Raw genomic sequence first — 22431 nt, forward strand, 5'->3', positions numbered from 1 at the left:
CGAGACAGCCTACAGACTGGGAAAAAGTATTTGCCAACACCAGGTCTGACAAAGGCTTAACATCTTGGATCTGCAAGGAACTCAAACGTGCTAAAAAGAAAAAAACAAACAACCCCATTATAAAATGGGCAAAAGATATGAACAGACACTTCACAAAGGAAGACATCCGAGCAGCCAACAAACACATGAAGAAATGTTCAACCTCACTAATCATCAGGGAGATGCAAATCAAAACCACACTGAGATACCACCTAACTCCAGTCAGAATGGCAATTATCAACAACTCAAAAAATAACAGTTGCTGGAGAGGGTGTGGCGAAAAGGGAACAGTTCTACACTGTTGGTGGGAGTGTAAACTAGTACAACCTCTGTGGAAAGCAGGGTGGCGATTCCTAAAAGCTCTAAATATCAACCTCCCATATGACCCCGCAATTCCCCTACTGGGAATATATCCTGAAGAGCTCAAATCACTCTATAAAAAAGATACCTGCACACATATATTTATTGCAGCATTGTTCACAATAGCAAGAACCTGGAAGAAACCATGCTGCCCATCAAAAGAGGACTGAATTTTAAAAATGTGGTATATATACACAATGGAATACAACGCAGCCATAAAAAGGAACAAAATCATGAATTTCACAGCAACCTGGATGGAACTAGAGTCTATAATACTGAGTGACCTCTCACAGAAACAAAGATCCGAGTATCACATGTTCTCACTCATATAGTGGACCTTTAACATCCAATGCAATAGTATAAGAAAATGACTGACAGTAGTGGGAAACTATGGCGGGGGCGGGAGATGGGATTAACAGTAGCAAATATCTGTCTGGGGATGGGGAAACACCTCTTATCAACAGGGTGCCTGAATGAAACGTCATTGTACACCTAACCCTTAACTGTACCCCACAAAACCATAATAAAAAATACTGATTAATGAAAAAGAAAAAAAAGAAAATGACTGACAGTAGTAGGAAACTATGGTGGGGAGAGGGAGATGGGATTAATAGTAGCAAATATCTGTCTAGGGATGGAAAAGCACCTCTTATCAACAGGGTGCTTGTATGAAACGTATTTGTATACCTAACCCTTAACTGTACCCCACAACATCATAATAAAAAATAATGATTAAAAAAAAAAGTCTAATTTCCTTCTTTCCCTCCTTCTCTCCCTCCGTCTTTTCTTCCTTCCTTCATTCTTACTAATATCTTAATATTTTTCCCAGGTTTAAGTGCAGTGGTATGACCATGACTTACTGTAGCCGTGACCTCCTGGGCTCACGTGATCCCTCTGCATCAGCCTCTCAAGTACCTTGGATCATGGCCTCATGCTACCATACCCAGCTAATTTTTTAATTTTTTGCAGGGATGCAGTTTCACTGTGTTGCCTAGGCTGGTCTCAAACTGCTGGGCTCAAGCTATCCTCTCGCCTTGGCCTCCCAAAGTGCTGGGATTACAGGCATGAGTCACCAAGTCTGACTTTTAATTTCTGTTTTGTTTTTTTTTCTGCATGAAGATATTCATTTTTGCCTATGCCTTTTATTGAAGAGACTATTCTTTATATTTTGTGTATTCATGGTGTTTTGGTCAAAGATTAGTTGACTGTATATGAAATGGTTTACTTCTGGTTCTCTATTCTATTGGTCTATGTGTCTTGTTTATATACCACTACCATGATGTTTTTATTGCTGTAACATTGTGACATAATTTGAAATCAGGAAGTGTGATGTCTCCAACTTTGTTCTTCACTTCTTTTTTCTGAGACGGGGTCTAGTTCTGTCACCCAGCCTGTCATCCAGCCTGGAGATCATAGCTCACTGGAGACTTGAACTCCTGGGCTCAAGTGATCCTCCTGCCTCAGCCTGCCGAGTAGTTAGGATATCCACATTACTGGCATCACCACTCTTATGTTTTAGGACCATATTAAATAAAATAAGCGTTACTTGAACAAGAGTCACAATGTCAGAACAGTATATCTGATAACTAAGATGGCTAATAAGTGACTAATGGGTGGGTAACATACAATGTATGTATTCTGGACAAAGGGATAATTCACATCATGGGAAAGACACAGCAGGACAGCATGAGATTTCATCACACTACTCTAAACAGAATGCAATTTAAAGCTTATGAATTACTTATTTCTGGGATTTTTCATTTAATATTTTCAAACTGAAATTGACTGCAGGTAACTAAAACTGTGGAACGTGAAATTACAGAGAAAAGAGCACTACTGTAATATGTCTCAGAAAAAATCTTCTTTGGGTTGATTTTCCTTTAGATTCTTTGAGTGTCATGAATCAGGATATCTGTAGCCCTCTCAACACTCGGGAAGTTTTCAGTCATTATTTATTTAAATAATCATTCTGTTCCGTATTTCCCTCTTCTCCTGTGACTCCATAATTTGTGTACTTGTTATCTTGATTTTGTTGATAGGTTATTTTACACTCTTCACTAATTTTTTGTTCTTTTTGTTATTGTTGGCTAATTTCAAGTGACCTGTCTTTGAGTTTGGTGATTCTTCTGCATGAGTAAGTCTGGTATTGAATCTTTCTTTTGAATTTTTCACTTCTGTCATTGTGTTATTTATTCCAGGATTTCTGTTTAGTTGTTTTTGTGGCTTTTATTTCTTTATTAAATGTCTACTTTTATCATGCATTATTTTTTAAATTTTATTTTGTGATCAATCTGTTTCCACTTCCATCTCATTGATCTTCTTTAAGAAGGCTGTTTGGAATTTTTTGTCAAGCAATTCATAGATCTTCATTTCTTTGAGATCGTTACTGGCCCTTATTACTTTCGTTTTGTGATGTCATGCTTGTCTGATACTTTATTATCTATGTAGCTCTACAGTGTGTCTGTCTATTTGAAGGAGCAAGTACCTCTGCCAATCTTTACAGGTTGTTTTTGGCAGATATAGATACTCTCCTGTTGAGTTTCCAACCTGATAACATTGCTTCTGGGATCACAGTTGACTTCAGTTTTAAGTGGATCATGTAACTGCTGCTGGTTCTGCATTTGGAGGATTGCAATTGGAGGGTCTCTTACCAGGAACACAGTGGATATGAATCCTGTCTGGCCCCATTGTAGATTGGACTACATCCAGGGCAGTAGAGCAGGCACTGGGTCAAGGATTTGCTTCAGAGTCCACAGTTGTTTCTACAGATGGTAGGCCTATTCCAGGTACACTGATGGGTGTCTCTCCCTCCAGGTTCTTGGGAGGGTTCCCAGTGGGTCACTAGGTAGGTCTCTGGGCAAGCAGGACTGATCCTGTACCATGGCTAAGAGGGGCTGAAACTGAGTCATAGGGTTACTTTAGGGTTCACAGCAGAATTCAAACTTTTTAGGTCTCTCTCCAGGGTCATAGACAGATGTTCCTCCTGCCAGGTTCCTGAGTGGGCAGAGCTAGAGCCAGATCACAGGACTCCTTTAGATCTGCTTTTAGCCTGAGGTCAGCTGATCTGTCTCAGGGGACATGGATAAACATGTTTCAGATAAGGTCTTTTGGTGGGCAGAACTATTCTCAGACCACAGCTGAGAGAAACTGAAAGCAAGTTACAGTGCTCTTTCAAGATCTGCATTGGGACCAAGGTTGGCAGGCCTGTCACAGGGACAAGAATGAGCTTATCTCCTGGCATGTCCCCATGTGGGCAGAAATACTCTCAGAACACAGCTGGAGAAGGGCTGGAGCCCAGTTACAGAGCCTCTTAAGGGTCATAGCTCTTATTAAATCATCAGGCCTGGCATACAAGGTGCAAGTGGGCATGACTCTTCCCAGATCCCTTGGTGGATTGTTTTGGTAGCAGGACCAAAGCAAAATGGGGCTGTAGCCAAGTTCATAGCAAGATCAGGCTGTCTTGAGGTCTGTATCTAGGACCACTGTTGGCAAGTCCTCTCAAACAACCCTGCTCAAAACAAGGTTGACGCCACCTGGGTTTTGCCCTCTCAAAACAACCCTGCTCAGTCGTAGACTCCACCTGGGTTTTGGACCTCCTACCTGAATCCCAAAGCTCCTACAAAGGCACTTTGTCCATGGATGACTTCCAAATTCTTGTTGCTGTGGGAGGATACAAGCAGGGAACCTCCTATATCACTATCTTGATGATGTTACTTCTAGAATTGTTCAGTTATAAACATTGTAATAGATGAGGTTTCTAATTGCTCAGAAGTCACTTATTCCAAATTCACAGACTTTGACACCTAAAACTGTGCTGCTGAATGAATATTTAATTTACAGTATCTGTTTACATGCTTAGCCCAGTGAAATAACATTAGAGTACTAATTCCTATGTAGTCAACCATCCTTACTACAGGAGGTTCCAAGTAAAAATGAAGTAATGATATTAAACCTGTAGACCATAGGCTCTAATCACCAGAGGTTAACCATGCAATGCTGGATAATAGGGAAATGAGAGACTGAGGAGACAAAGAAGGGGGAACTTGATGATGACTTTACCTGGAGACAAATTTATTTAAATTCCACTATTTCTTGTGCTTAATTATGTAATATTTGCAATTTATACCTGTTGAATTGCAATAATTAGTTAGAATTTCTCCCATACTTATTTATTTGAATTTCTGTGATCAAAGGTATTCTAAACAGTAGCAGGAGACAATCTGTACCTTTTATTTTGAAAGTCATGAATTAAATTTTTTTAAAGTTGGCAATTTTAATAAAATAAATGAGTTTTAATATAAATATTTATTTATCAAAAAACTTAAAAATAATGTGTGTTTTTCTATGCATAGGGAGAAAAAAATATAAGGAAGATTTTATTATATCCATTATGTCAAAGTATAACTTGCTCCAAATAAGAAGCTGTGTAAAGGAAACCCAAAATTTTGGTTTAAAACTTTATACTTTGTGCGATTGAAAAGAGAATTCTAGGAAGAGTTATATTATTTTTCTATGGGTGTAAATTATTATAAGGCATTAGAGGGCAAAAACAGTTCATTAATTGCCAAAATGGGTATATATCTTTTTGTGGTATTTTTCACCTCCATATATTTTCTTCTATATTTCTTCATTTCCATTTTCTTTCTTGTATGTCTTTTTTCTGATTATATTTACTTCCCAATAATTGTTTTTACATATAAAAACAAGATAGCCCTGAAAGCAGAGGCTTAACTACATTATGGTTGATTTTCTGGCAGATTAAATTCCTACTGCCCACATTTCAGATCTATTTTAAATTTCAATATTAAAAACTAATTTAAGTACTTTTCTGATTTTTTTTAAAAAGCTTTTATTTCAACAAACTCATTGAACTCCATCTGCATATAATTATACACGATTTTATGAGGATCATAAAATATGTAAGAGAAAATCTCAGGCTCCTTATGTCTTATAACAGGAAATGGATAATCAGACACAGAGAGAGGACACTAGGCCTTAAGCTATCACTTTTATGTGGCCAAGGAGAACAGGCCACATTGTTGTTATTTAGAGGTGGTTCCTCTACCGAGCATGTCAGGCCATGCGGATGGTAGTGAGATTGGTCTAATAATCCCTCTCTTTTGCAGGAGGATAATGGAATCCAAAGACTTCCTCACCCATTCACCCCCAGCCTTATGCTCTAACATATGCATCCCCACTACCCTCAGTAAAGTAATTTATATGTAATGAGAGCTACACACCAATGTTTTCTTTGGGATACTTATTACACTAACCAAGGTCATTTGTAATATTTTGTTATTAATTATTTGTCCCGTAATTATGATCTTAATGGCCTTTAGGGAAATTCTTGAAATAGATACTATTGTAACTTTTTCTAATTGTTTTTGAAAGAAAGCACTTAATTCTCTTTTCATCTTCCTTTCGGGAAGTATACCTTAGTTAGGGTCAGTGCTTGGCAAAGGGCAGACATTTAATAATACAGTACAGATAACATGCACACTCCAGTATCTATATTATTATGTCTACTGTTCTTTAATGAATATCTTGTTTCTTGCAGGACGGTTCTTTTTACTCTGACTTCTGTGGTTGTACTTGTCATTACAACTGACTGGATCAGCTGGGACAAGCTGAATCGGGGATTTTTGCCCAGTGATGAAGTTTCCAGAGCATTTCTTGCTTCTTTCATCTTGGTCTTTGACCTCCTTATTGTGATGCAGGTATGTTTCTTTGTATTTCCTTCCTCTCACTGAAGCTGCCATGCTCTCTGTTCTCATTGTTCTCTCAAACACTATTCTGTGACAGGATCCATAAAGCTAGAGAACTGCATGGTTTACAGTTACTATTAATGGCGTCTTCTCTGTTGTATTTTCAGCAATTATACTGGAAGGAAAGCCAACTGGGCTTTTATAGTGGGGCACCAAACATTTATTTTATGAACATTGTAAGGTGGGCCCCTAGAAACCATAGAGCATGTTGGTGTTTTCTGCCAAGACTTCAAGGAGGAAGAAAAAGCCACACACAAAAAAGAAAACCCACAAAAAACTCTGTCATTTAGTAAGTGGAATGCTGCAGATATAAGGATGCTCTAAAGCTGGCAATGCAGGGAAAAGCAATTGTCAAAGCAACTCAGGGTTTTATAGTAGTTGAAATGAGTGATGTAAAAATGCTTTTCTGGTTATGGAAATTATCACTTTTTTCAGTATTCACCAACCATCATTCCATTTTCATGTAAGCAGTATTTCTACCCTGCTTAGAAACAGGTATTTTGTATAACAGCATCACCCTAACCAGTGTTACTCATGTAATCTGGTGCGATATTTGGGATTTTAGGAATATTTCTTAGAATGGGGTTGAAAGAGACAGCTATTTCTTGGAACTTTATCTTGCTCATTAAATGTCCATCCATTTACTAGATATTTTCTTATTGGTTTCATAAGGCAATTTTGGCTTTTTTCCCTTGTGAGGCATTGGAAGTCAGCAGAACAAAGGCTTCAGTCATTGCTGAATGGAAAGGAAACTCCATTGTGTTCTGAATTTAAGTGCGATTTCACAGGATAGCAGATTGTTATTCCCATTTCTAGAGGCAAAGAGGAACCTTTATGAGATATATTCTGTGTTGCTTCAAAAGAAAATAGTAGTTTACTTATTAGTTCATTTTATCGCTTATTAGCTAATATATCCTGGACATTTAGGTTCACAATGGTTCCTACAATACACGGCAGTTTTAGTGGGTGGTATTTAAAAATACATGATATTTTACAAATTATTTGAAGATATGAAATTGAATATTTTTGTCTCATCTAAAAAATTTCTGAACTTTTTTATTTCCTGTGAGATAGTGTAAGTATAGCATAATGGAGAAAGCCTTGGGCTTTGAGTCAGTGTTTTCAGGTTCCAGATCTGTCTCTCCTTAACTATATAACCTCCTCTGAATATCTACACAATAGAATTTTTAGCATGTATGCAATAATATATGATGTATTATTTTGTAAATGTCATTTTTTATCTTCTTCCATCTTCAAACTAATATATTTCCTAATGTGAAACATCCACTTTTGCCAAATGGTCTACTTGGTGCCTTTCTGAATCCATTTTAAAGGCAAAGGTATTAGTAGCCAAGCAGACTATTGTCTTTCTTAATTGCTTACATTTTTATATATGAGAGCAGAAGTTTCCGATTGTCCACTATCATCTTTGCCTTCTTCCTATTTATGGAAATTTTAAGTATTCTTCCTACAGGTTTACTAAAATCAGAGATTTCAAGTGGGACAATAGAACATTGTAATTTACAGATAGTATACATTCACTCAAAAAAGCACTTAATATAGACTGATGGAAGAAAGGAAGTATATTCAGGATTTATATAGGCAGAGTCAGCAGGACTGGAAAGGGAAAGACATTCTAGATGAAAAAAATGGCATACAAATGTAAAGTGTCAGTAAAATGCTGCAGTGTTCTGAGAGTAGCTAGAATACCAGTTGACTGAAGATGGAGAATTTATGCTGAAGAATATTTCAGTTTGGACCATTTTGACTACAAGGAACAATAACTGTGTCAAGCTAATTTAATCAAAGGGGGAATGTGTTAAAGGAATGCATTAAAGGGATGCTGTGCCCCATTCAAGAGAAGGAGTTCAGTTGTACCTAAGGACACATGAAAGCAGAGACTAATGTACCACAGGGAACCCAGACCTAATCATTATTCTCCACTTCTCAACTTTTTATTTCCACTTCTGTTCTCTTTCATTTTCTCTCATATTGAAAAGCAGCCTTTTCAGTTTTCCAGTTCATATAGAAGAAAATGGCCACTTACCAACACCTCAGAGGGCCACTACCCTCTATCTGTTGGACCTGATTCCAGAGTCCTTGGAAAGAGATAGCAGGGACTTAGCATGGGAGGCTGTGAGGGCAGAGCAGTCTCAAAGAAAAGGGGGAAGAGTTTGGACCTGAAAAGTCAAATTAATACGTGTCTAGTATACAGAGGAGTTTTTTTGTTTGATTGTTTTTTAAAGAGCCCCAAAAGGTAAGTCTTTTATCTCCTTCTTTTTTCCCCCTTCTAACATCAAGTCAGCCAGCCAGACCTATTGATCCATCATTCTCTATACCTCTTATATCCTCATCCTCCCTTCTCGTTTCTTTGTCACCATTTCAGTCCTGAATATCCTTCACACTCTTGTAAAGTAATTTCCTATGGTACCTTCTGCCTCTAGACAGGCCCTAGTACCACGTGCCTCATGTAACTTGCCCTCATAACCTCCCAGTCAGAAGTGCCATACTGTGCATGACTCTTCTCAGCCCCAAATAATGTTCAAGAGAAGGGCATTAATGTGTCAATGCCCAAGAGGAGGGCCCTCCCTCTGGGAGCTCTCTGACTGCCCTCCACAGACTGTCTCTGGCTCTGTCTTTTCCAATATGTCCTATGCTCTAGCTGCACCCTAGACCCAAGGGTTTGCTGCTTGGCCCTTGCCTAGAGAATACTTCTCAGGATATTGGGAATCTCTTGTTCCTCTTCAGATTGTGCCTCTCCTGTTCTGCTCATTTGCAACCTACCATTGAAGATAATTTCAACTCCCCCTTCATTAAAGCCATGTGATCACTTGCTCCTCAGAATTCCTGTAGCGCTTTTTACCTGAACTGCAAATCAATATGTCCTTTTTTTGTTATTTGTTAATACTCTTCATATCCCTGGAGCTTCCCTAGTGAAGGGCTGTACATGGGCAAGAGTAGGCCCAGAGTAATAACTGCTTGATGAGGATAAAGATGTAAAAGTACAGCATTGAGGGTCATGCAAACTGTGTCTCTCTGTGAAAACCATGTAGAAGTTCCAGGAACTAGAGCATGTGGTAAGAGAGTTAATTTCAAGGAACAGAGCCCCAGAGAGTATGTGTAATCAAGACATTCGTAAATATATAATACAAATGTCCTAATAAGTCTATGACCAACTAAACTATGTCCTAATCCAGCCCATATTCACATATTTCAGATGTAAAAAAATAAAGTAGTAAAATTAGTGGAAATGGAGGGAACAGTTTCTCTAAAAAGCCTGTCCTTATTTGAATTATTTAAGTTATTTAAAAACAATTGACCCTAGGCTTTTCTGACAGTAAAAAGTTTCACTTTTACTATGGAAAGGTATTATAATGTTTGGTCAAAAAAATAAAACACTAAAATTTTTTGCTACTTATGTAAAGAGTGTATTTTTACCAAATTAATAGGCCAATTTGAAATACTTTTAGAGAAAGTGTAATGATTTATTTTTATGGATATTTATGAAATAGGATTTTCTACCTTTATTGGTAAAATTGTTCTATCACTTATTTCTGTGGCCTTAGTAAAGTCACTAGAACTAAGGTATAAACAGATACCAGCAAAATGTAGCATGACTCATAAAAATCACATGTACTATGAGAATGAGCAATAAATTGTTAAGAAAACTTTCTTCTAAGGAAAACCTTATCTCACATCTTATTAAGTATCTGTAATTGTGTATTTTGAATTATCTGTCTATCATCTATCAATCTACCTATATCCCTTTATTTCATTGCATGAGTATTTTATTTGCAATGTGTCCCACCCACCTACCTTCTCTGCTAGGTTAAGGAAAAGATATATGTGAGACAAATATGTGTTATGGAGTAAGCAAAAATAAAAAAATAAAGTGTCATGGATGTTCACAGAAGAAAGAGATCAACACAGTAAAGAGCAGAAGGGGAGAGATGAGACTAGAAGGGCAGCCTGACTTTGAAAACACGGAACACAAACAAGCATTTTTTTTCCAGCTGGGAGTAGTATAATAATCATTAACTTAAGAGCTCAAATTTGTTCCACTAAGTTCCAAAAACATGTATCAATTCATTACTAGTGTATACCAGGTGCTATGGACAGTGGGAAGGAGTTAAAGCTCAATAGACACAGTCCATGAGAATTTGTAGTTGCATGGAAGAATTTATAATTGAACAGAATAAATATGAGTAGAAAAATGGAGAAGTTTTAGGAAGACTATCGTCTTTGTTGAGAATAATTCTTCAGGTAGAGAGTGAACATTTTTACCTTTGTCACTTGCTAAATTCATGTTCTCCACCCTGACAGGATCTGGAAGCTTTAGAAGAGAGGAAGTTTGTCTTTATACGATAAGAACATTCTATGCCTTTTTTTTTAAAACCAGATAAGAAGGGAGAAAGTGAAAGAGGGAAGAAAGAAAATGGAGGTGGGGGAAGTAAAAGGGGAAGAGAAACAGAAGAGATGTGAGGAGCCAGAAAGATGGATATAGAGTAGGGTGAGTTGAGAAACCAGTACAGTTATCCAGCGTGGAGTGAGAGGTGGGTAGGATTAGGTAGTGGCAATTAACACAGAGATTGTGGCGTTCTGTTCACTGTTCAATTTCAATCTATTCTTCATCTCTCATGGATACTTTACATAACTGGACTCTAAAGGATTGGTGGTAGGGAAGATGTTAAAACTGTATAATTTTATATCTGGATCAATGTAGTCTAGCACCAAGACAGAATATGCTGAATAAGTACCCAGGAGGCAGAGGAAACCATGAGAAGGTAACTTTCTATGAATATATAGGTATGTCTAAAAGGTTTTTGCACTTTTGCAAGCTTTGCAATTAGCAAGCCCCCAGCCAACTGTGCTTAGTTCCTTACTTGTCTGTCATCTGGATTTTAAAGCAAGAAGGTTAAGAGCATCGGTTCTAAAATCAGACTTTCAGGGTTCAAAACCTGGCTCTAACACTTACTAGCTATGTGACTGAGATTAGTTACTTAGTGAACCTGAGTTGATAATAGTATCTACTTCATAGGATTTGTTATAACTTAGAATTATATAGAACTGTGCCTGGCATATAGTAAATACTACCAAAATGGTAACTATATACAACAGTGAGTGATACTGTTAATACAGTTGGATGTAAATTTCAGTACTATCTAAGGTTGTAGAAGCAAACTAAAGCCACATTATTGAAGAGTTTGAAAAACTCTCTGAAGTATTTAAACTTTATCCTAAGGATAATAATGAGACATTTAGAAACTAATGGTTATTTTAGAAAAATTTACTTTAAAGAGTGAAGAATGGTTTGGGAGGAGAGTTATTAGGAGAGAGTGAAGTTTGCATGAGTATGACATTTTATGCATGGAGTGTTAACGGTTGTGGTAATAGAAATAAACACAAGAAATCTATTATTTGAAAATGAAAATAACAGGACTTGTTTATGCATATATTGGAGTGACAGGAGAGTTACTCAAAATGACTATTGTAGCATTATTAGTTGTGATATTTTATCTTGCCATTTTGTGAGCTTCTTGAAGGGAGAGTCATGTCTTATTCCCTTTTATATATTCATTACCTTTGTTCAGAACTTTATGGGATCCCTGTAATATAGTACACATTTTTAAATGTTTGCCAACTAAATGATCTACTACAAAATTTTTAACAGTAGACTGAAATACTGGCAAAACTATTGACGAAAGCCAAGAAATGTAAGGAAATATGCAGTCTGAGAAAAAAAATAACAAGGAGTTTAGATTTAGGCAAATGGAGCTCCTATAATTTTAGGATAAACTAGTGTGGATGGGAAGAGAGGTGATGGTGATCAAAGGATACAGCATGTTTTTTTTTTTTGAGTTGGAGTCTCACACTGTCACCCAGACTGGAGTGCAGTGGCCGCTCCCGGCCACCACAGCCTCGACCTGCTGGGCTCCAGTGATCCTTCCACCTCAGCCTTCCGAGTAGCTGGAATTACAGGCATGCGCTACCACGCCCGGCTGATTTTTTGATTTATTGTAGAGATGAGGTCTCGCTACCCAGGCAGGTCTCGAACCCGCGGGCTCAGGCAATTCACTCACCTCAGCCTCCCAAAAGCGTGGGATTACAGGCTGAGCCACTGAGACCGACTTGGGTACAGCATTTTTAGTGAGACAGGAGAGATAAGTTTTAGTGCTCTGTTGCACAACATGGCATAAGTTAATAATAACTATAGTTAATAATAATGTATAATGTATACTTCAAAATTGCTAAAAGAGTAGATTTTAAATGTCTCACCACAGGAATAATATGTATGCGAGTTGATGGAGATGGTACTTGATTTGATGTAATCATTCTATAATATATACATATATCATAAGTCACATCATACCCCATAAATATATACAATTATTACTTATTAGTTAAAAATGAATCAAAATTTTAAAAAAGAAGAAAATAATAATTGAAAAGTAGCTAATAGACCCAGCTGACATCTACATATATTTCCATATGAATAGGCATAAATATATACATATGTACATATATGCAAAAGTTTATATGTTCAGGTGCATATGTATGTCTATGTATAATATCTTAAGATTTATGTGCATCAAGGTGATGATAGAAGCCATTTGGAGGAGAGACTATTAAAAAGAACAATGGTTCAAGGATCAAGTTTTGGATTCTCATACTGTTGATACGTTTTTTACCAGTTCTCTTGTAATTTATTTACATACCTTATTACCTGCATATATACATATCTCCTGTAATGTGTAAGCTTCTTCAGGAGAGGAAATATTTTATTAATTTTTTATTCCCACAATATGAATAATACATTGCAGCTTTACCATAAATATTTTGCTGAGTGAAAGAATAAAGAAATTAATGTAACATTATTTCACAAAAGCTAAATAAAATGTGATTCTTTAAGAGGTAAAATAAATGTTTATCAACATTTATTTTGATATGAGAATAAATGCAGGAGAATGAGCCATCAATAACATTACAGGTCATTTTCACTGAAGTATGATCTTATAGTAATTAACTACCTAAATAAAAATCTGAATAAATTGCACAGTGAAGTGTTAAAAAGTACTCTTTGGTATAGTCAAAGGGCACTTGGAGCGAGGTGATATTTCCTGAAAAGCAATTCCTAATACACTAAAAAAAATTTATGAAAATGGCATCCCACAAACATTTCACCGTGTAGCAGATTTAAAGTATTTCCTGTTTCATGCGTGGTTCTCAGAAGTAGGTTGACTAGTTTAAAAAAAAGTTATTATGACTCTTAGTAGACTTTATTTTAAAACCCGGCTAACTTGACTTTAGCAGGGTACTTCTTTTGAGGTAGCAGTTATGGAAGGTGGATTCAATCATTTCGGAACATAGGGCAAAGCAACATGCATAAACCTATTTTAATTAAATGGGCACAGTGTTTTAACAAGTTGGAATATATTTTCAGGGTAAGTTACTCCAACTGGTTTTGCTTATAAGCTACTTAGAAAGAAAGGTTTGTTTAAATGTCCACTAGAGTTAGCATGCTCTTGAGCTTTGGGAATATTTTATATAACTTCTATAAAGTTTATTTTTTGTTTTGTTTTGTTTTTTGAGTTGGAGTCTCACTCCATCACCCAGGCTGGCTTGCAGTGGCACACTCACAGCCACCTCAACGTCGACCTACTGGGCTCCAGCGATTCTTCCACCTCAGTCTTCCAAGTAGCTGAAACTACAGGTGCACGCTACCACGCCCGGCTAATTTTTTATTTATTGCAGAGACAAGGTCTCATCAAGTTGCCTGGGCTGGTCTAAAACCCATGGGCTCAGGCAATCCACTTGCCTCAGCCTCCCAAAGTGCTGGAATTACAGGCTGAGCCATCGAGCCCCGCCTCTGCAAAGTATTTTAAACTCCTCTTTGCACTAGTTTTACACCTCCATTTTTCCTTATTGAAAGGTCACACTCATATTTGAAAATATAGTCATGGTGATATCTGTTATAGGTCCCAAGTGGCGACATGAAGTAAAGGGCTTATAATTCAGATAATACCTGGATTAACTATAAATGCTTGCACACCTGCTTGCTACATACCTAAGGGGTTATATCTCAACTTTATTTACTGTCACCATTTTGCCCTTCCTTCACCACTGCTAGACCATTGGGGAGACAGACTGTTCTATGAGAATCACAGAGGGAAACCTCATTATATTTATTAACAGTCTCAGAAACTGGCCTCCAAATAGTAGACAGACCTACCACGGTGAGTCGTGTCCATGCAGAATGAAGGAGTTCAGCCAAGTGGGCAGTCTGCATGAGATGCAAGGGAGAATGTTCTGACATCCCATGGGATCAGAGAAGTTTGGCAGAAGGCAGTAGTGAGCTGGAAGTATCTGGCAAAAAATTTTAGGATCCAATCATGGGTACTGGAGTGACAAACACATTCACTTGAAAATGAAACTCATAGTCCTGTTAGCATATGATATAGATTACAGTTTTGAAGCAGGCAATAAATTCTGTGAGGGATTATTGTAAACAGGAGAGATCATTCAAGTCTTTATAAATAAAGTACAAAGAATGTAGCTTGAAGGAATTATAAGATTTGGTTAAGTAAGTGGAAAATAGGGACATTCAAGTTTATCCTAATTTAAAGTAAAATGCTTCAATCCCTGGGGTATTTTTAAAAAGAGAGCCAGAACATGATTAAAAAACTGGAAAGATATAAATCCTGTACTAGTACACATGGACAATAATTTTTTCAAAGTCATACCAAAACAACAAGATATAACCCCTTTAAATTTGTGTTTTTCTGAAGCATGTGTTTTTTCCTATTATTAGTGCTTGACTATCACTTGTGAAGAACGTTTCGGCCCTATCCCTCACTCTCATCTTTGTATGTGTACCCTGGTTGGCCCTGGAAGTCCTGTGTAGCACTTGCTACTTGTTATTGTGCCACTTGTATGTGATTAAAAAGAAGAAAGTTCAACATTGAACACTGGCACATTCATCCATGGCATCAGGTCCCCAAACTTAGAGTCTGACTGTACTTCAGGTCAGAATTGTATAGGTGATGCTAAATGTAAACCCCAGTGACATTTATCTCAAATATCCTCTCCCCAGATCGATGCACCAATCCTTTGCAACTACTTTTAATGGATAGTGTCAGGGATATGACAGGGTATTTCTATGGGCTATGTCAGGGTATTTCTATGGGCTTCTCTATGAAATTTTTAGGATATGGTGATAAAGCAAAGGAACAAGTTATAATAAAACTTTGCAAGCAATGAGAAATCATAGAAGCCAGCATAACAATTCTCTATAATTCAGAGCATTCATTTTTAACTCATGGCTAAAATAAGAAGTGAAAAAGAGCTACTTTTGGACAGACAATTTCATTAATGTCATCAAGGCATGGAATTTTAGAGCAGGAAGAAAATTTAGGATCATATTTTACACCTTGAATTTTACAGCTGAAGCTGAGGGAGGTTCTGTAACTTGCCTAATATCATACAATTAGTCAGAGGCAAGGCCCAGTATGCAATGTGGCTATTCCAAGCCCCCAACCTTACCACCCTATCTGATAGTTTTTAAGGCAAGGTTTATTAACTCTGGAGTTGGACATGAAAATAGACATTGAATAATATTGTCTAACAAGTGGCTCAATGTCTAGTCTAGTTATTTTAAAGATGGAGTCTCATATCAGGAGACCATAATAAGAATCCTGCATAGTACAAATGAGGAATAAGGTAATAATATATTTGAGGAATAAGAAAGGCAGAATGGTACAATGAAAACACTACTGGACCAAAAAGAAGATGAGGTGGAGAGAGAGAGAAAGGCAGAAAAAATAAAATGTTAGTATTCATTCAGCACTTACTATGTGCTAAGCACTACCCTGGATGCTTAAATGTACTTTATTTCATTTAATTTTATAAAACCTTCTTATAAGGACAATATTATTATTATCTATAATTTTACAAATAAGAAAAAAATGAGAATGTCATACAACACACAAATAAAGTCTGGATTCAGCAGAATTAAGATTAAAAAAATAAGAAACAGATGATTTTTCTGACTCCAAAAACCATACATATTTTTCATAATTTGTTGTGTTGTGCATATCAAATGAAATAATATACTTTATACAATATTGAAAAGAAAGCACTTGACAAGTGACAGAAAACTTTGTGAATGATGGGAACACTTGCAACAGAGTAAAGTCAGGTCTGTATTTCTTAGTGGCAGTGTGATCTTGATTAAGTAAACTTGTTTCTAGGAATCCACTGTTCATGACAGTTTTTTGCTGACCCATGTTACAGAACTTTTGTGATGGTTCAATTAAAAAACAAACAAACTTTAAAAAAAGCAACTTGAAGTGTGATATTTTTGCATATTAAAATTACAAAAATATGGATAGAAGAAAATTAGTTGAAAAAAGTTTCAGTTATTCTTAGAGTTACAATTGATTGTTCATTCTAACTTCCTTTTGTTTTAGCTAAGGAAACAAATAATAATATGTTGGTATGTAAAGAATTTGGAGTCTGAGAAAAAATGTAGCCATTACCTGCAGACAGAGGCATATACTGAGGGAATGATTCTCACTGTTACCTGATCATAAGAATGACCAGAACCTTTACAAAGATGTGAGTTCTTTGGCTGTCAGAAGATTTCCAGAAGTTGCTTGTTTAGTAAGTGCAGTGGTGCCTAGGAATATGTTCATTTATGTCATTATACATGATTTTTGTGACCATAGTCACCTGCATTAGAATCAACTGGGTGTTGCTTAAAAATGCAGATTCTTGAGTCTTCCCTCTTCCCTCCAGAGGTATTAAAATCATTAGGAGATTCAGTTTGACATATGAATTTCTTTAATTGACCTGGTTGTGATTTCTCTAAAACTCACTGCTCTCATGTAACACTGGTATTAAATGAATGTTTGCTGTTGCTTTGAATCAGTGGCTTTATATATAATAGAACTCCAAGAAAATTTTAAAGTGCCAGATGATACTCTGAATTTATTTTATTTGATGAAGTTTGGGAAATCATTCAGAATTTTGCATTTCTCCTATAAAACTGCAACATTCCTATCTTGCATATTGTGAAAAACTGGAAAAAATACAACTAAGTCTGTATCTGATGAATTTTTCTCTAATTTCTGATGAAAATACATTTTTATATATCCTTTTGGTTAAAGTGGCATTTGTGTCTGATATGATTAACATTTATATAATTTTTATTTCAATTGCTGAGTATGTTTACTTTGCAAGTTGAGTAAGATCTCAAGCAGAGGAATAGCATGAAACCAAAAAATTATATATTTCTCAGTTTTATAACAAAATAACTTTACACACAAAAAATACGTGCCTAGGACAAAAAAGAAAAGTTGTTTATAATCCCTTACTGGGCCTTTTAAAAAGGGTAGATACCAAAGAAGGGTCTGTTTTAATGAATAGAGTGGTGGGTATGGATGCAAATTGTACATGCTCAGGGACCTAGTTGGGTATTTCTGCCCATGCAGAAGAGCAGTAGAATCCAGAAGGTTGAAACAAGTTGTTAGAGGGAAAGAAAGAAGACATAGAGATGACAGCCGCCACAGATAATAGAACTTAGGACAGAGAGGATTTTCAGAAAAGTCTGCCACGCACAATGTTACATCCTACAGCCAACTTCCCAGGAAAATTTGTTAAAAAATATATTCTTCAGTTCTTTGGGTGTTATTTGTCCCCGGCCTCCTCTTTCTCTTTAGATTCAAGATGGGCTTCTGGGCAAGAGTCAGGGGACAACAAAGTTGTGAAGGCCAAGGCATATTCTGATAACATCAATATGAAAAGCAGTAGGTCCTTAAGGCAATGAGTGAATGTAGAAATAAGGCTTGGTGGGTACATTTGCTTTATCTCATGACTGTTGCTTATTTCAATATTTGAAATATTTTCTTCTTTAGGTTTCATAAAATTATTCCTTTTTGCTTAGCTCAAAGCCAAACTACATGTCTCTTTCTTTTCAATTCAGTGTGCCAAATTCCCGTCATCTAACCACTTCTTAAACATCCTCTATGGTTCTGTCCTGGGCTCCCTTATCTTTCCCACCCAGTTATTCTTTTAGGGTGGTTCCACCCATTGCCATGGCTTCAAGTCCCCATAGTCTTGTCTTTCTCAAATCTTTAATTCCTAATATCTCTGCTGAATTTTGACCTGGATATTTAACTGCCAACCAACTCTATCCACCTACCCATTTGATGGGCATCTCTAGCTCATCATATCTAAAACCAACCTACCATCGACCCCTCAAATTGATATCCAATCAGTCACTCAAGCCAAAAAGTATCTAGGATTTCTCACTCTCACTTATCTTCCAGTTGCTTGTCATGCTTATACATTCTTCTTGCTAAATAATTCTTGAATTTATTTCTCCTTTAGACCATCATGACCTAGACCTAAGTTTAGGTCATCATCAACTTTCACTTACATTAGTACAATATCCTTTCTTTTCTTTTGGTCTTACCCCATTTCTCCAAAGTAATATTGTAGACATAAAAATCTGATCTTCACAATTCTTAAAATAAAAAAATAAAAATATCATCTATACAAGGCTTTTTATCATCTGGCCTAAACCCAGCTGCTGACTTTCTCTTCATGGTCATCACTGCCATCTCCCCTTTCTTACTCTTACTCCTTACATTTTATACTTTATTAATTCCGAAATACTTGTTGGTTACACAAGTCATGACCTTTGTACCTGCAATAAAATAGCCTCTCACCACTCTGCACACTTGACTACCATCAGCGACACTTCACCCCTCAGCTTAAATGCAGTCATCTCTGTGAAGTCTCACCTGCTTCTCTCAGGTAAACGTCGGTGCTTCTTTTCTTATATGTTCATGACAGATTTTAGATATTCCAATTATAGTTATTGTACTGCTGCATTTGGATTTATTTGCATGTATATAACTGTCGTACTAAAATGTTATGAGAATTACATGAATAGTTCATGTCAAACACAGAGAATATCCCAACAGATGCTGGTTAAACTTAGACCAGCATCTGAGCCAGTGCCTGACAGGCCACTGGGAATCAATACTCACATTGTAAAATAAAGATTTTAGAATATTGTCAACTGGGAGCAATTTTTTTTTTTTTGGAGATCGGAATCAATGTACTTCTATGTGCTTCTTTTTTATAAATTGTCTATGTGCAAATCATATCTGAATTGATCAGAAACTGAAAATTTTGCCTTTACAAGGCTTATTTAAAATCCTGTTAATATGAGACAAATTCTGCATTAAATTTATTGTAGACTCTTGAATTATTTATGATTTAATTTAGTTTTCTTCGTATTTTGCAAAGTACAACCATCATAGACCCAGAATAGATTCTTAACTCTGACTCTTCAATATATCCCTAAGTCCAGATTTTATTCAGGTAAACTCTTTTAATTGAAATGGATAATTTCCGCGAGTGCTATTGGCATACCTCTAAGAGACAGCTGCAAAAGAGAAAAAAAGAGTAGTAAAATGTGGGAATGTGATTGCCCTTCCCTCTATTATGAAGCAATATTTAAGTCTTTGATCTATTTAGGGTTGAATTTTGTGTATGGTGATATGTAGGGGTTCTGTTTTAATCTTTTGCATGTGGTCAGCCAGTTTTCCTAGCACCATTTACTGAATAGGTTCTCCTCTACCCAGTGGTTGGTGGTGGAGGCTTTGTCGAAGATGAGTTGGTTGAGAAAGTGTGATTTTGCTTCTGGAATCTCTATCCTGTTCCATTGTCTATATGCTTGTTCTCATACCAATAGCAACCTGTTTTGATTATTATAGCTTTATAATAATGTTTAAAGTCTGGGAGTGTGATACCTCCTGTTCTATTTATTTATTTATTTTTGCTGAGAATTGCTTTGGCAATTCATGGTCATTTGTTTCCATATGAATTTCTGTATTGTCATTTCCAGGTCTGAGAAGAATGCTGCTGGTAATTTAATGGGTATTGCACTAAATCTGTAGATTGCCTTGGGTAGGATGGACATCTTACCAATGTTGTTTCTTCTAATCCATGAGTGTGGAATGTTTTTCCATTTGTTTGTTTCATCTTTGATTTCTTTGAGCAGTGTTTTCTAGTTTTCATTGTAAAGTTCTTTCATGTCTCTGGTTAGGAAGATGCCAAGGTATTTGGTTTTTTTGTGGCTACTGTAGATCAAAGACCTAAATGTGAAACCTCAAACTATAAGAATCTTAGAAAATGCAGGAGGCACCCTTATGGAAATTGGAACTGGCAATCAATTCCTGATCAAAACCCGAAGTGCCCATGCCATAAGAGATAAGATAGACAAGTGGGACTTTATCAAACTGACAAGCTTCTGCAGAGCCAAAGAAACCATCAAGAGATTAGGGAGATAGCCCACAGACTGGGAAAAAATATTTGTCAACTATATGTCTGACAAAGTCCTAACATCTAGGATCTACAAGGAACTCAAATATGTAGTGGGAAACTGCCTGGGGAAGGGGGGCACACACCTCATCAACAAGGGCACCTGCATAATGAACATTTGTATACCTAACCCTGAATGGTACCCCACATTTTTAAAATAAAAAAATCAAAAGTTAAAAAAAAGAAAAAAGATAGCCCCATTACAAAGTGGGAAAAAGATATGAATAGACACTTCTCAAAAGAAGACATATAAGCAGCCAACAGATACACGAAAAAATGCTCAACTTCACTAGTCATCAAAGAAATACAAATTTAAACTACAGGGAGATACCACCTAACTCCAGTCAGAATAGCCATCATCAATAACACACACAAAAAACAACAGGTACTGGGGAGGATGCAGCAAAAGGGGAACACTTTTACACTGTTGGTGGCAGTATAAACTGGTACAGCCTCTGTGGAAAATGTTGTGGTTAAACAGATCTAAAAGATCTAAAAATCGACCTTCCATATGACCCTGCAATCCCCCTACTGGGACTATACCTGGAAGAACTCAAATCACTCTTTGAAAAAGATACCTGCACACGTATGTTTATGGCAGTATTGTTCACAATAGCAAGAACATGGAACCAATTGTGCTGCCCCCCAAAAAGGTCTAGATTTTTAAAATGTGGTACATATATATGATGGAATATTACACAGCCATAAAGAAGGATGAAATCATGAACTTCACAGCAACCTGGATGAACTTCGAGTCCATAATACTGAGTGATTTATCACGGAAATAAAGAACTGAGTATCACATGTTCTCACTCATAAGCAGACCTTGAACAATTATTGCAATACTATAAGAAAAAGTTTGGCAGTTGCGGGAAACTGCCAGGAGTGGGGGAAGGCGGGATTGGCAGTAGTGGGAATCTGCCAAGGGAAGTGGGAAACACCTCATCAACAAGGGTACCTGCATAATGAACATTTATATACCTAACCTTGAATTGTACCCCACATCTTTAAAATAAAATTAAAAGTTAAAAAAAAAGATGCAAGGTAAGAAAATTCTAAGTGTGAAGTCATTAGGGGAGAGATTCTGAGCATGGCAGAATCTGTTATGTTTTTCCTAATCCCTGGAAGAAGAAGAAGGGGTAAAAATATTATGATGAAACCAGGACACATTCTGCTGCTGGCTATAGGGATAGATTTGGTGACTTCTACCAAGCGGTACTTCCTTGAGAATGGAGTGATGAAGAATTGCAATCACAGACTTTCACATTAGCAGTAAAAACTTCTATTATGATAAGTGAAAAAAACTACACAAGCAAATTACAATTCTAAAAGCTCATAAATCTTAAGTTTAGTCATAGATTATTAATTTACAAAAGTAACAGCCTTCTCTCTTCTCTACTGCAAACTACTTGATATTAATAACATTAGTTTGTGTTGCATATCTTGATAAAGAATCACTCAAGGTTTCAAGCTTACTGGCAAAAGTATTTTTAAATATATATTGACTGCACTTTCTATCATAAAATAAAAATTATGGTTTATTTGATGGTGTGAGAAAAAGTTTGTGGGCTTCGCAGTAGAAATGAGCAGACTTAAAACAGGGATTGTCATAAAATTAGATTTTTTTAAACTGGAAAAATCTTTAGTCATAATGACCTAAGTGTATGTGGGAGGAAGGGAATGAACTGTAACAAGAGCATAATTTGATTACAATAAAATGAATTGGTGGTTTATTTCATAGAAGGCATGTTATGGAAATGACAAAGTTGTTACTTTGTAGCAGAGTCCAGGTATTAGTTAGGTTTGTATTTGCATGCTTAATAGCTTTGGAACATATTCTGTTTGACCTCTAGGATTGTGTTGCCTGTAAAGTGTG

The 22431-nt window shown here is 36.5% G+C and overlaps 1 protein-coding gene across 4 annotated transcripts in view; it reads left to right on the forward strand.

Annotated features, from left to right (window-relative positions):
- Positions 1 to 22431, forward strand: part of TMEM117 (transmembrane protein 117) — a 503113-nt gene that overhangs the window by 415466 nt on the left and 65216 nt on the right. For all 4 annotated transcript variants that reach the window (XM_008073776.1, XM_008073775.1, XM_021706857.1 and 1 more), the window contains one exon: positions 5957 to 6116. In XM_008073776.1, the coding sequence (XP_008071967.1) occupies positions 5957 to 6116 (160 nt within the window). The remainder of the gene's footprint in view (positions 1 to 5956; positions 6117 to 22431) is intronic.

The sequence above is a fragment of the Carlito syrichta genome, unplaced genomic scaffold (genome assembly GCF_000164805.1).
Source record: "Carlito syrichta isolate Samal-C Ts95f unplaced genomic scaffold, Tarsius_syrichta-2.0.1 Scaffold316102, whole genome shotgun sequence".
Classification (NCBI taxonomy): domain Eukaryota; kingdom Metazoa; phylum Chordata; class Mammalia; order Primates; family Tarsiidae; genus Carlito; species Carlito syrichta.